The sequence below is a fragment of the Bombus vosnesenskii genome, unplaced genomic scaffold, assembly GCF_011952255.1.
Source record: "Bombus vosnesenskii isolate JDL3184/JDL3185 unplaced genomic scaffold, Bvos_JDL3184-5_v1.1 scf7180000013315, whole genome shotgun sequence".
In the NCBI taxonomy this organism is placed as follows: domain Eukaryota; kingdom Metazoa; phylum Arthropoda; class Insecta; order Hymenoptera; family Apidae; genus Bombus; species Bombus vosnesenskii.
The window spans coordinates 1,465,741-1,480,768 of NW_022882961.1; the positions used below are offsets into that span (position 1 = coordinate 1,465,741).

The 15,028-nt window shown below is 35.9% G+C and overlaps 1 protein-coding gene and 1 long non-coding RNA gene across 3 annotated transcripts; one reads left to right on the forward strand and one right to left on the reverse strand.

Moving 5' to 3' along the window:
* The first annotated feature begins 2,236 nt into the window (after positions 1-2,236).
* Positions 2,237-14,839, forward strand: LOC117235305 (sorting nexin-27). Of its 2 annotated transcripts, none has more exons than XM_033497197.1 (7): positions 2,237-2,606; positions 9,140-9,277; positions 9,596-9,820; positions 9,912-10,222; positions 10,516-10,754; positions 10,852-11,133; positions 11,471-14,839. In XM_033497197.1, exons 1-7 carry the CDS (start codon positions 2,278-2,280, stop codon positions 11,537-11,539), a joined length of 1,593 nt encoding a protein of 530 aa, XP_033353088.1. In that variant the 5' UTR covers positions 2,237-2,277; the 3' UTR covers positions 11,540-14,839. The 2 variants fall into 2 exon arrangements, with proteins under 2 accessions (XP_033353088.1, XP_033353089.1); XM_033497198.1 differs by lacking the exon at positions 2,237-2,606 and adding an exon at positions 8,603-9,069.
* On the reverse strand, positions 7,546-7,981 carry LOC117235312. The gene is made up of 2 exons (XR_004493652.1): positions 7,818-7,981; positions 7,546-7,740 (listed from the first exon to the last, which is right to left on the reverse strand). It is a non-coding gene; the product is annotated as an uncharacterized LOC117235312 (long non-coding RNA).
* Positions 14,840-15,028: the final 189 nt, after the last annotated feature.

Here is a 15,028-nt window from a genome sequence, read left to right on the forward strand (position 1 = left end):
ATGCGCAAAATTTAGTAGGGTCACTTCGACCGATACGTCGTCTCAGATCTATCGATAGTGAACCGTTTGTTAGGAATATCTTCGAATTTTATATAAACGGAAAAAATGCTGTTGTACTAAATGCTTAGTCAGACTTAAATAAGTTTCGAACAATTTTAATGTATACACGTTCCTCCTATTCTTGGGTTACCTTAAAAAGGGCATGTTATCGATACAATCATATTTATTATTACTAATTATTATAATAATTATTATTACTATTACTATTACTATTATTACTATTATTACCACTACTACTGCTATTATTATATTATATTATATTATATTTCTCTAACGTTTGTAATTAGTTCACAGTGCCCTTTTATATTATCTATTATATTTATTAAAAAGATTATCTTAAAGTATTCATACGATGTACATAATACGCACATACTATCACGAAGTCTTAAGGTTCACTTAAACCTCCATGTTCTCAGGGTTTCACTTTCTAAGAACCTGCTAGTTGGAAATGTAAAGAAAGGAGGAAAAGAGAGTTGCATAATAAGAGTCAGTCGTAACGATCCGTTAAGTTAAGAAAAAGCACGAAATTTTTTAGCACGTTTTTGTTCCTTTGAGATTAAAAAGCAAAAAAAAAAAGAAGAAAAAATAAAATAAAATAAAATATTCAAAGTATACGTGTAAAACATCATATTACGGTTATACACAATGCCAAAAAGTACATTTTTATTTTGTTCAACACAGAGTTTCTCTCTTTCTTATTCGTTTTTTATTTGCGAACAAGTGCAGTCTGTGAATACGGAGGTTTTATCGAGTTCTCATTTTCTTCGTATGCAAAAGAAAATTCCGACCCGATGTTTTCGTCGTTTCTCTCTCGCTCTCTTTCATTCTAATTAAGTGTGGATGTAACGTGTGATTTTGTAGTAATTTGTGTGTGTCTATTTCATAATATCCTCAGACGTGTATCGGTAAACCGGAGATAAATGCGCAAAAATAGAAAGAAACCACCAGAACAGGTACTAAAGTTTTTTGTAAGGTACTCGGGCGAGTAACGTATGCTCTAAACCCCTTAGAATAATTTTGTCTTGCGCATTATCGAAAAAGTAAGGGTACAGATAGATTAAACTAACCAATTCAACAGTATTACGATCCTATATAATTTTATATTCTCAACATTATCCCTTTTCGCGCGATCAGTATTCTCTCTGCTCTTTGTTCGATTATTCTCATTCCTGTAAAAACGTTGTTTCAACCGTCGTTGGTAATTTATTTGAGTCCTACGATTCTCTAAACCGCACCTCTGAAGTTCCATTGACGATATACATTTTCTAGAAATATAATTCAAAAAATTGATATTCGCTCGGATTTTGTACAATAAAAAGGTTAGAAATGAAGGGGAAGGAAGAATCGATATCGAAAAACTGATTACTCTGTAATTAAATTGAAATTCTTGTTTCAAGCATAAAGGTAAAACGTACTGAGATATTACGAACAACAGAGATTTAAATTAAGAGTGGGAACGAAATATTGTACATATGACTTTAAAACAACTATCGCACATGAATGTATCTAATAATTATTTAATATATTGCAAACATAAATGGTGTTCTATGTTTCTATGGTTTCTAAAATCCCAAGATTCAAATTTACATCCGCCATTTGAAATTTCAAATCACATCAGATGGTAGTTATTTTGCAATGGGGTTAAAAGCGTTACGCATGTGCAGCGCCGCCGATGCACCAGCGCAGCATCTCATAATTTTTAAAAATAACGGTTAAATTTTCATCATAACTTTAAAATATCATATTTGCGATTAAAAAATATTTATGATAACCAACATATAACACACATTACTGCATACCTTAGTCCTCCATTTCAAATCACGAGTCCACTGGTTCTATGTTTTCCAATATTATCATCCCAGCAGCGTTAGCAAAAGACAAGTAAAGATTCTTCAAGATGACATCCATCTTAATCCAACGATTTGATTTACACACAAACAACGTAACACACTTATTATGTATTTATGACAATGGAAACGATAAAAAGGAAAGTAAGAGCATCATTTCACAAACGGAAAGAGAGTGTTAACGTTGGCGGTAACAGCTGATTCAAAAGACTGACCTCTGGCGGCCGACCACTAAACCCATTAACATGGAAGAAAGAAAGACGTCTAGAGAGGGGGAAACAGAAAGAGAAACGCGAGACGGGCTACACAGGCGCAGTCTTGCGGCGGATTTTCGTATGAGAGAAAGATCAATGGGCGGTCAGAGAGTAAGATGGCGGACTGCGAGTCGGAGGTGCAGCGCTTGTCAGCCGCGGACGAGGACGTAACGAGAAACGCGAGCGTGACGATGATCACCAACGGGCGCGTTCCTCAACACCCGGTAAACCAGACAAATCCGATCGAACAGGGGCCAAGATGCGTCATCATTTACAAAACTGAGACTGGTTTTGGGTTCAATGTACGCGGTCAGGTCAGCGAGGGTGGACAGCTCAGAAGCATCAACGGAGAATTGTACGCGCCGCTTCAGCATGTCAGCGCTGTATTACCTCGAGGCGCTGCTGAGAAAGCCGGTGTACGAAAAGGCGATCGCATATTAGAAGTGTGAGTAATCCACTCTCTCGCTTCGTTTGTTTTCTTTTCGAAGTTCTCCGATCATTTTGTTTCTTTGCGCTCTTTAGCTTACGATCTGATCATTCTACGTTTACCTGTCAAACGAGTACCGACTTTTACCTCGTCTGAGAAGTAAGAGTATTTCTTATTGGATATTTACAGGATAAAGATCGCATACAGCCACTCGTTGTATCCACTGTGTGCGAATTGTAGCGGGCTACCCGAAAATTGTTAACCGCATAGATTGAACAGCCGAATTGCTGTTTGCTTTAAGCTTTATCGATACCGCTCGTTTTAATCAATTTCACTGGTTAGACGTAATCTCTCCCAGTACAGAAGATGGTTTCTGAGTTAGGTTTACATTTCACCTGATCCTACCATTCTATCAGGAAGTGAACATTTAATTCTGCTTTTGTTTCACTCGATTTTCGATCTTTTCGCTGTATATCCTTTTGTTAACGGTCAGTATTATCTACATAGACATATATTTTAGAAGATATTTAGAAGATTTGTATAGCAGACGCTTTTGGAAAGGAAAATCTATACCGATCAATCGAGAGTTTTCCATTTTAATTCTCAAGCATCAAAATATATTATTCGATTAGAAACGTAATTGTCGTAACGATGTAACTGAAATAACGGTACAGACAAACATACACGCCTTCTACTTCGTAAGTAAGTTCTTTTGTTTGTATTTTTATAAGAAAGAATGTAGTATAAAACAGTAATACGTTTCCACCTTGAAGGGAATATGATACAGTGTCGAGTTTGCAAATCAAAAACATCATAGCATTTATTCTCCTGATTTATGCTAGTCTCATGTGTAGATCTCCGATTTATATCGAGGAATGACGACTTTCTAAATGAAAAGCTGCTTTATCGACGCGATACTATGTAATTGTCGCGATCAAAGTTATTCAAAACTACTCAAGTTTCGATCGCGCGTTTTGACGTTTCGAAAAGTCGATTCGAATCGTTGAAAAAGTTTGCCCATTTGACTCTTGACTGAAACTATTCTTTGGCCTTACTTCAAACCGGTCATTATGCTAATTATACCTGTACGAGGTAATTAAACACTGTTGAATAACCAACAATAACCAACATGTAATAAAATTCGGAATGATATTTATTTCGTCGCTTTCGCTCTTGTTTATAACGGAAATATGTTTTGATACAGTAGTCTCTGCTGCTTAATCAGCCAGACGAATTTAAATTGAATGAAGCTTCTTATGTACCTCATGGCATTAATCCAGCTGCATTGTTTCGACCATTTTCGATCCACTTGTACTTTTCTAACATTGAAAAATATCTCAGGTTTTAACAAAATATGAAAAAGATCTTATTGGTGTGCATGATATCTCATTTAAAAATGTTACGTTGAAATCTTCTTAAGCCATTACAAAATATACTTTTTGTTTGCTGCAATGAGAGCAAAATTGAAATATAAAAACTTGAGGATCGCAACAGGATCCAAAGACGATTTTTGCATTCCAACTTTATTATTTTTATATTTTGTAATAATAAAGTAAATGTTTGCGCGTATTTGCTGTAATCTAGATAGCGATTAATATTTGACTAATATTTCTCTGTTTTCGGTCGATCGTTTTAAATTCGCGCGAACAAAATATGAGAACGTATCATGTCGACAGCCTTTTCTTCTCCACCTCCCCTCCATTTCCTGGTACTTCCGACCTGGTGTTTTTCTTATCTTTTTCTGCGTTAGAAAACGCAACAGTATCATTATCGGCCCGATCTTTCGCTGTTGATTTCGCAAGATCGGTAATCGCCTTTGCAATTGGAATTTCAACGAAGCGCGCGATAATTTATCAATTTAAACATCGTGATACATTAACTGGGATGAAGTTAATTTTCTTTCCCATTTCTTCGGGAATTCCTACTCTAATCTTTTTGTTTTCAGTGTTATTCCCCATTTATGAAATGGAAGTGCAATCTCTGATTTTTATGTGATCGATGTATCAATAGGAAAGCTACTTAGTATTGAGCATGGCTTTTTAAATTCTTTCTCTGGCGTATAATTCGTAATATCCTTATTTACCACAAGTCCAATGAACGTTTTAAAACAGTTTTAGGCGTAACAGCTGTTGTTGCGATACAATTAGAATGGAAAAAATAAATTTAAGTTCCGTTCGAAGCATATGTCATTTAACTTGCGGACGGACTTAGATGTATTATCAGCTGCAAGATATACTTAAAAACATTTTACTGACTGACAAATAAATTTACCGCCTGTTGCATAATTATTATCGGTATAAAGCGTAATGTCAAGGCAAAAAAGAACAGACATATGGTAATACATACGTGGATTCTAACCATTCTATAATGATCGTCTAATGGTACTGTAAACTTGTTGGTTTGTTAATTTTATTCGCGTAGGGCGTCATTGAAAACGAATAGGAAAATACGATTCACGATATACATAATAAGTGTTAAAAACGGTTCTATCAAATACTCGATAATTATTAAATGTCTACTTGCGATATATACTTGCAAAAAATATTTTCTAGCTTTCTTGTACACTTCCAGATTTGTGTCAAATTGTATCATGTCTGTATCACTGTAATCATGACATTCGTGTCTCACTATAGCGTTAATGAAATTTCAAAATGTTTCGCGTAACGTATATAATGCATTTGTAAAACATTCCTATAGATGTTGAAATATTCACACGAGTCACTGTGTATAACTATCGTTATGAAAACAAAACTTGTATAAGCAGGCTATTCCCAGACGTAAACAGTTTGCTTTGTGGCTTTGTTTTTTTGTCCAAGGAAGATTAACAGAAGACATTGTTCCCAGGGAAAAATGTATCAAGGTTTATTAGTTAATTCGTTATCTTGAGTAAGCGCAATAGGTCAGTGTACTTGGTTGAACCAACTCGAGAAATCAGACGTTAATCACGTAAGTAAGTACCTATATCTACTATTTACAGTAACTTTTTTTTTTTTTATTATTTACACACACGCTGACGATGGTAATTAGAGTAGAAAGCAAATTCTGTAGAAAGCAACTCGATAACATAAAGAGTTAATATGTTCGCTTGGCAAAATACTATAATTAACGTAAAATTGAGACAAGGTCGACTTAGAAATTTGATTCTTCTCTTCGATACGCTAGCTTCATCAAGCATCGAAGCTTGCAGAAGGTTTGTCCCTTGTACGGCTTCTAACAAGTGGTTACACGTACGCGTGGCGATCTCGTGGATGGACTTTTCAGCCGCCAAGGACGCGATATTAAATTAGAGTGAAACGGGTGTTTCTTCGACGCGATTATGTGCCTCAGAAAAAAAAGAAGAAAATCGCTAAGCTTTAAACGAAACTTGGAAGTAATACCAGAAAATGTAGACGAAAGAGTAGGATGTTAGAGATAATTCCGTATCAGTTGTTAAGGTGGATACGAGTAAGAAATAACGATATCATCTAATCTGTAAAGAATTAGCTAATTTCTAATCGAATCGAAGAATTTCCTAATCGTTCAACATAGGAAGTTTATATATACTTTATTTATCTATATAGTTTATTTTTTTTTATTTATTTTTTATATTTATTTTTTAATATTTATCTTTTAATTTTCAATAAGCAATATTTATTTTTTAATATTCAGATGCGGTTCAAGAGAGTCGGCGGGAAAAATATTTCTTCAGTTCCTGTATCTCATCACGTACAATCTTATTATTGCCATTGATCCATCTGATACCGTTTATATCTGCAATCTGTTTTACTAGTTGCACCTGGACCAGTTTCATTGGAATAGCTGAGTAATTATATGAATGAACTGGTATGAAGAAACGCTACATGGTTTATTCAATTAGTCTATAGGCTAATGTTTGTAGTTATCGTATTACTAATATCTAAGCTTAATTTAATAAAGAAGACCAAGATGTCATTCTTGGTTTTGTAAATTCGAAGAATAAGAAATTCATAAATAAACATAACGTTGAATTTTCTCGAAACTTTTTAATAACTGCGTAAAGTTATTTATTAATGTCTGTTTAATGTATTATGTACGGGTTAATTTTACGCAGACGTAATTGTATGCACAAGAATGCAAATAATGATCATTGATGAATGATTTATTTCACGCGATGCGGCACTACATATTTCGTAACTTCAGTGATTACCAGACTACGAGTGTTTATGCAAATTTGGTTACATTACTACCTGAAAAAGTAAAATCTATGTGATAATTTGTTTCAAATGCTAAACGTTATATGAAACACTATGCTTTGAATACGTTATATATCATTTTTACATACAGTCTAAAGATTTGTACATCTTAAAATTGTTCAGAAATGCATAAACATCCGCAGCCTAGCTATTGCCACAAATACAATTCCTCGAATTCATCGTTCTAAATCGATGAAATACGAAGTTTCATCATGATGTATATTAACCGTACGTTATGCATACTTCGTCCGTGCTGTTACTCTTTCATGACATTGTGTTTGGTAACTTACTAATAGATAACTAGTTCACATTTTCATCGTAATAGCAGATTATCTCGCTCCTGTTGAAATGTATCGTTTGGTTGACATACCGATAAATGTAAATACGCTTGGCATTCAGATATATGTATATGACCTCTTTTCTACGTTACATCTTGCGCTAAGTGCGAAAAATATTATGGAAAAATAACGTGATCGTAATGACGATTAATAACAAGAACACTCGATAAAGGAATTTTATCGATATTTTTAAAAAAAATTGCAACACGTTACGTGTATGTAATTTTTTTTCTCGACGAATGATCGATTCTGCGACACTCGGACAAACACCGAGTACTACCGTGTTATCGTTCATTCAGCGAATTCATCGCTATTTGCTTGCTTAGCTTTCCCTTCAATTACGTCCGCGACTGTGTCGATTAAAGCCTGGAGAACTGAAAGCCTTTGATGGAAACGAGTAGAATTGAATTGGTGATCAAATCTGTAGGATTTATTTTTCTTTTGGATAAGGTCAACGTACGATTAACAGTGGATGCAATGCAGATAGTATCGCGTGTTGATAATTGTAAACTTCGTCAGTTATCAATCAACGATGAGTATATTAAATCCTATCTTGGAGCGTTTTCAGCACGCCTGAAGTATTCGGTCGTTTGCGAGATTAAACTGGAAAGAAAAAGCAAAGAGTTCCGCAGTTTACGTTTATGTAATTCTTGCCAATTATATATTATATGATTACGTACATTTTTACATGATTGGTATCCTCTTTCGACCAGACTGCGTCGTAGGAAAAGTAGCACGCGATAAAGAAACAAACGATAGTATTATCGAGACCCATATATCTCGGTAAATCCATTTCCTTATCTTCTGTTCTTCTCCCTTCTTTTCTTCTCTTTCTCTTCAAGCACCGATCTTGACGAGAACATTAAATTGTCATTAGACTTATAAAACATTTAAAAATCAGTTTCGATAGTTCTATTTTTATCTTTGACCAATAATAGTCGCCCTTATCCTTCATTGATTTCATTACAGTCTGTTCAGGTCAAATTACATTGTTCTAAATCGTAAGAGAAGCGAGGCGATTTTCTGTTGCTCCGATACTTATCCGGGACGGACGCGCAGAACACCTGAAAAACGGTTTGCTGTAAAAATAGCAACTCTCATTAAATATACTCGCATTGTCGTACGAGTCTATTAACAGCCCATGGCAGGAAAGTTGCGAAGAAAGTTTATCTTTCGCAATAAATTGATAAAACTTGAGCTTAACAATTATACTCTCGATTCTCAACGCAATATATGCATAACAGTTTTCCATTGAAAATATTTAAATACTTTCGCCGATCGCTGCATAAATTGATCCTCGATGAAAAGTCATCGTATACGACAAGAGTATTAATAATCAGAAGCATAGTAATTTTTTTTCGTTTACAACGCGTGGCATTATCTGGTCAACCCAGTTCGCTACAGAATCAAAGATAATAAAATAAAGTTAAGGTGAAGGGGGGGAGGGGGGATACGAGGTCGATAGGGATAAGTATAAAATGCACTGTTTATGCTTAGTTGGAGTGTAGATCGCAAATCGATCGCAGAGTCGTGCCTCCTCTCGCGACCAATAACAGTCGTCCTTTCACGCGTGGAATTCGACGTTCGACCAAGGCTGGTCACCTGTTTTCCTCCTTCCTTTCCTCCTGTGTTTCTTTTAGTTGTGAAAGTCAAAACTAGCCACGGAATCGCGACTGGGCAGAGAAAGAAAGAAGGAAAGAAACTGCAACATTTGCTTTCTTTCCTCGCTGTGTAGCTTCGAGTGTAGTCCGAACAGAGCCTAACAAGTCACTGCTTTGATTTTGCAACAGTTGACAACTTTTTCTCGATATCGTGGTGATAAAACTATAAAATGTTGACGTGTTATGTCACTGCAGTTCAATGCGAGTGGATGGAAAATCGTGGACGTCGCGGACCGAATCTTGACTCGCGGTTCAAAGCAATCACGGCAGGGTAAAAGAAAGATGTGTGAAATGATTTGTAGATGTACTTTTTGGAAGATAAAGACATGGTCTTGTTACAGAAACAATGTGAACGTCGAGGGAGCCACCCACAAGCAAGTGGTGGATTTGATCAAGTCAGGGGGTGATGTCTTAACGCTGACTGTTATCTCCGTTACGCCGCAGGAAGCGGAAAAGTTAGAACCTTTCGAAGATTTAAGGTACGCAAGTTGCCTTACGATCTATCGTGATAGTCTCTTTGAGAGATAAGATATTCAAATTTTAAAGAGACTTAGGTGCTTAAAATCTTCTAAGATCTCTTAAAGATGGATTCTTAAGTTTCCGATCTATTGACGTGCACAGTCATCTATCAGGCGATGGGATCGTCCGTTGCGAAAAAATGTTGTATGTCAATGAGTTTCAAGATTTCGAGACTTTTGGAGCGTTTAAAGATCTTGCGATAGATTTTCAAGCGTATTAAATGATTCCTTGTTTTCACTTTCCGCGCATTTATATTGGTCGATTACGCTTTCTCCTAGTTATGCATCGGTGGACTACAGCGAGAAGCGATCTCTACCTATCAGCGTGCCGGATTATCACGTCCGTGAGAGGAAGCACGAGCGTTATGTGGTTTTCAACGTTCACATGGCAGGCAGACATTTGTGCTCTCGACGCTATCGAGAATTCGCTGCGCTGCATATGGCACTGAAGAAGGAATTTATCGGTTTTAACTTCCCTAAGCTACCAGGAAAATGGCCATTTCAGTATGATATCCACATCAAATTCCGAATTTTTCAGCTCGACCCGTGCGTCTGATGTATTTTTATATGTAAATATTGTCATATTTGTGCGTAGATTGAGCGAGCTTCAACTGGACGCGAGAAGGCGCGGATTAGAACAGTATTTGGAGAAGGTTTGCGCCGTGCGCGTAATTGCCGAAAGCGATATCATGCAAGAATTCTTGGCCGATAGACTCGAAGAGGATGGAGATCAAGGTCCAGCTGTCGATTTAAAAGTACTATTGCCGGATCGCGAGGTTGTTACCATAACTGTGGCTAAAGCTGCCTCCGTCAGTGACGTATACGATGCAGTTTGCAGTAGAGTGGGACTAGACGCGGAAACCGCGAGATACTTTTATCTTTTCGAGATCGTGGAATATAATTTCGGTACGTAATTTGGAAGTAAATTCAGTAGATCGAATTATTTAATACAGTGGTTACAAAAAAGTATTGACACACGATTGTATTTATTATAATATTTACATGATAATTAATTAGATCAGAGTAGATATATGAAAGGGATATATTAAACGAATATATAATTATATTAAAAATGAAGTGTAGAATCTGATAAAAAGCGCTTCATTGGAAAATATGGATGTGTGGCAAGATCTATTGTTAACTACTGTAATATATCCAGAGATGTCATTCGTTTTAATAGAATACCGTTTGTTTTGCAGAAAGAAAGCTGCAACCCCATGAACATCCTCATACCTTGTACGTTCAAAATTACTCGACCGCCAGTGTGACGTGTTTAGCGATAAGAAGGTGGCTTTTCAATGTAAATAGACCACTCAGCGAGCAAGCATTAACCTGGACCTTCTGGCAAACTGTGGACGAAGTTAACAGAGGACACATTTCGGCCGGCGAGAGATTGTATCAGTTGAAAGCATTGCAAGACGCGTCGAGGAAACACGAGGTACGAGCGATTTTTTATTTCTATGTAATATGTGCTGTACCCTCGTCAGTTTCAAAAGTCTTGTATTCACATTCTCTTTTTATTCTTTTGTTTGTAGTACCTAAAACTAGCGAAAGAATTGAGCGGTTACGGCGATATCGTGTTCCCTCATTGCGCGTGCGACTCACGAAAGGAAGGACACGTTGTTCCCGCTGTTGGAACACCGGCATTTAAGCTACACGCAGCGAAGGAGGACGGCACTTTGGAATCTCAAGTCGTTGAATTTCACTGGAACACCATTACTCGATGGGAGGTAGACGAAGAAGGAATGGCGTTCTGCTTTCAATACACGCGCCAAGACAACCGTCCACCGCGTTGGCTAAAACTTTTCACACCTTATGTAAGTAGTGAGTTCCCCCTTTTTTCTTATTCAAAAGATGAATTTCAATAACTTGCTGCAATGTGTTACTGTACATTGATTGCAGTCATTTCTTTTGATAGCAGAGCAATGCTGTTTTACGAGTCGTTCTTTATTTTCTATTTTTACCTGGATGTTGTATGATAATACAATAGTTAATAATCTGTTTACTCGCTATGTATAGGTGATATGTTGTGAGAGGATGCTGTTACATTATTCATGATCTGTCTTTTCCATTTCTTTTTTCGTGTTGTATCGTTACGATTTAATCAAACTATTTTGCATATTTACGATCGAACATATTACGTTTTATTTGCAGTACACGTTCCTGTCAGATTGTTTTGACCGAATAGCCGAAGAAGCAAAGTGGGACGATCCAGGAGAATGAGGTAACGTGCGGCGTTAAAAAACGTGTATGGTGCATAATAGCAAAGGTATCGTCTCATCGGACACATTTCACTTATCTTTGTAGCAAGAACTTTTTGATTAGGATTACTTTTCTAAGACGATTAAAAAATTAACGGGACACCCTAATCACACCAGACTCCTGTTTGATTAGTTTCACGATGCTATGAACACAGTGCATCTGTTACGTATTAGTGTACGATCTTTTAATAGTATTGCAAATACGAAAAGTACTACTAGAAAATTAACATTTTCCTTTTGTTCTAAACAAAAGAGCAAACATCAGCATCAGATGGGTGTAAACGTATCGTTGTATCTCTAGCTAATAACACTTCTATCGTAGATTGCGCTACTTTAGTTAGAAAGGGAAGAATACTAAGCGATCGCATTACTTTCTATGTAAGATATTGTTGCTATAGTATCATGCTAAAACACCAGATGAATAGATGAACCTATTCTTTGGCCTATCGTTCATCGTGTATAACGTATCTTTGGGTCTCGATCGGGAGAATCATTGAATTACGAGACGTTCCTTTCTACTAGCCTAATAAGTATCGCCAACTTTCGTTCGTTGAATCCTTACGAGTATATGAACTTAACCAACAAGTATTATCTTTTAAGGGTTAGTTTTCTTTATACTCTGTGCGCATTTTTTCACTTTTTTTTTTTACATTTTTTCCAGCCCGTTTTCATCTACGTATACGGTTGTATGTACTTGATAACGAAGTAGAGATTTTCCCAACATCCAGTTCATGTTATCATGTGTGTAAAGTAAGCGTAATAGTGGTTCGAACGATAGCACAGATTACTTTTTCCCGAAGCTATATTTTTACTATTAAAGAAGCAGAAGTATAAAGTAAAAATTGTTTTCGATCCGATCTCGTGTAATCGCGCGCCGGTAGTGTACAAATGGTGAATATACGTATACCAGAGATTGTAAACGAGACGCGATCCAACTTAAAAATCGTAGCTGTGCTTAGACATTGAAATCATCGTTAAATTCGCAAACAAATACACTTCATTATCCTTCATTATACGACGACAACATTCGTAACGTGTGTAAACGTTTGTCTAAAGATAAAACTTAAGGTAACGATGATTTAGCGATGGAAGAAACAAGAAGCGTCAAGATCCCACAAATATAAATAAGACTTAAGAGAAACGTTAAGAGTTAAAGAAAGACATGGGTAGAACGCCATAGCAGGTGAGCAAAGAAAGATAATACTCAGTGACATTGTTAAAGAAGATACAGATAATAAGAACGAAACGATTATATATGAATAATTTTAGCGTCTTTAAAACCGGTAAATACACTGATGAACCTTTAAAGCATCTTGGCCTGTTCGTCGTGTTAACCGATGGAACAGCGAATTGTTCGGAACCAATCTATCGCTGGGAACACCACATTCGTCGTTACGGTCTCTCTATTTTTTCCTTGTCGCCTTGTTCAAATTGCTTTCCATCGATAGGCTTTGCGATCTTCTGCACTTCCGTTCCGAACGATTCGCTTGTTCAACAACGAGAGAAGCCTCGGCAGATAATAATTATAGAAATAGATGTATAACTATCGTTAATGTTTTTAAACTTTATTCGAAGTGAATTTCGCGTGATTTTTGAGGCAGCAGAAGCCGAATGGTTTATCCTAAGGATATCGAAGAGGGAGATAACGTTAGTAACATTAAGAGTATAATCCTTGAAGTGCCGTAAGAATAATGAGAACCTTTTTGTTTAAACGAAACAAATGTTCTGTTCGCGAAGATTTCTAATAATTCAAGTTCGATTGATCGGATTAATCTAAGGTGATTGATTATCGTTCAGTACTGTACGATATTTAAGCAGGGAAGTTTTGATTATTTTTATGGGAATTTCACGCATTGAACACAGTACTATCCGATCAGATATATAAATATGTACGTCTGAAATATAAATCTACTTACGTATATATGTATCTGTTCCGCTCATATAGATCGATCAATCGGGGAAGTACACAATGACGATTTTTTATTTTTATCCTATCAATAATTCTACTATATGGGAACCGTGCAAAATGATCTGCAAGTTATTGTTGAAAATCCACCCGTAATTATATTTGAACGAAGACGAACGAAGGTGGACCTTCGGTTTCTCGAGGCTCGGAACTGAAAATTGTAGTATCACGATGCTACGAAGTTCGCTTATAATTCAAGCATCGAACAATGGTTTGTAAGTTCGCCAATACGATTATCCCTTGTTTTAAGTTATGAGTTTTTGTTCAATTTTTCCAACAAAAATCTATAAATACTAGTAGCTTGGTCGTATTAAGCGTTACCTGCGCGAACATTTATTGCTTTAAGTTTGTAATTCGTGAAAGCGCAGTACACGAAGTACCGAACAAGTATTAAAATATCATTAATAGACTCTAGCCGAAGGTCGCATTGATTGGCAAAAACGGCCGTAAGATTTTCATGTCTTTTTTGTGATATATTATTCTATTAGTCGATGAAGTAATTATATAATAAATAATTAATTATTCGAGTTTCATCGGTAGCGTCGGAATAAGCAATTATGTGTTTTGCGGCAACAATATTTCTAACGAAGTTATGTCGTTACACGTTAATCATGTAGTCGACGATAGAAATATTTTCGAGGGAAATTAGAAAGAATATTAAGCAAAGAAATATACGTCCAAGTTACATTGCTCGGAACTAGCTTTACATTTTTAGAGCATGCATGTGAAAATTGTTTACCAAATTTGATCTGTGTTTGTTATCGCGTGCCTATATTTATTTATATTATATGTAATTGTATTGTGCGAAAATCATCAAGTTTATTAACTTATTAGTTATACTTATTTATCGTTGCCCAGTAGTATTTTTGTATCGAAGAATATAAAAGATGTTATTTCTTTTCTCTACTAAGGGGACAGTACGTCCAAAAAAGAAGGCGGTTAGTTATTAATTACTTCATTAATAATCACGTTAAAAAGAAGTCTGTAAAATTGGATGACGAATTAGGTAGTTTAATTTAATTATTATTACAGTAAGACCATATCATTACAATTAACTCTTTAGACATTAATTAAAGTACTATGTATAATCGTAGCTCGTAATAACAAATGCTCCAAGCAATTTATCATGTACTATTAGTTTGCGACTTTTGCTGTGAAACTGGTATTTCGGATTAACGTTGATATTGTTGGATTTGTTTTCGGATCATCTTGTTAAGAGTCGGGGAAAAATAAAATTACGAAAAAAGAAGAAAAAATTAAAAAAAAAAATAAAAAAATACAGAGAACATTATAACATCCGTCTTTATTGATACTGATATTTTTTGCACAGCTCGATAACACAGCTAAACTCATGGAATTATTACTTCTCTATAATTTCGCAGATTTCAGGTTACGCTGGATATACAATGTCGCTTATGTAATAAATTGTGCCGTGATTTTGCGCGTCGTATAACGATGCCCGAGTTGAAAAACGAATAGTTGCAC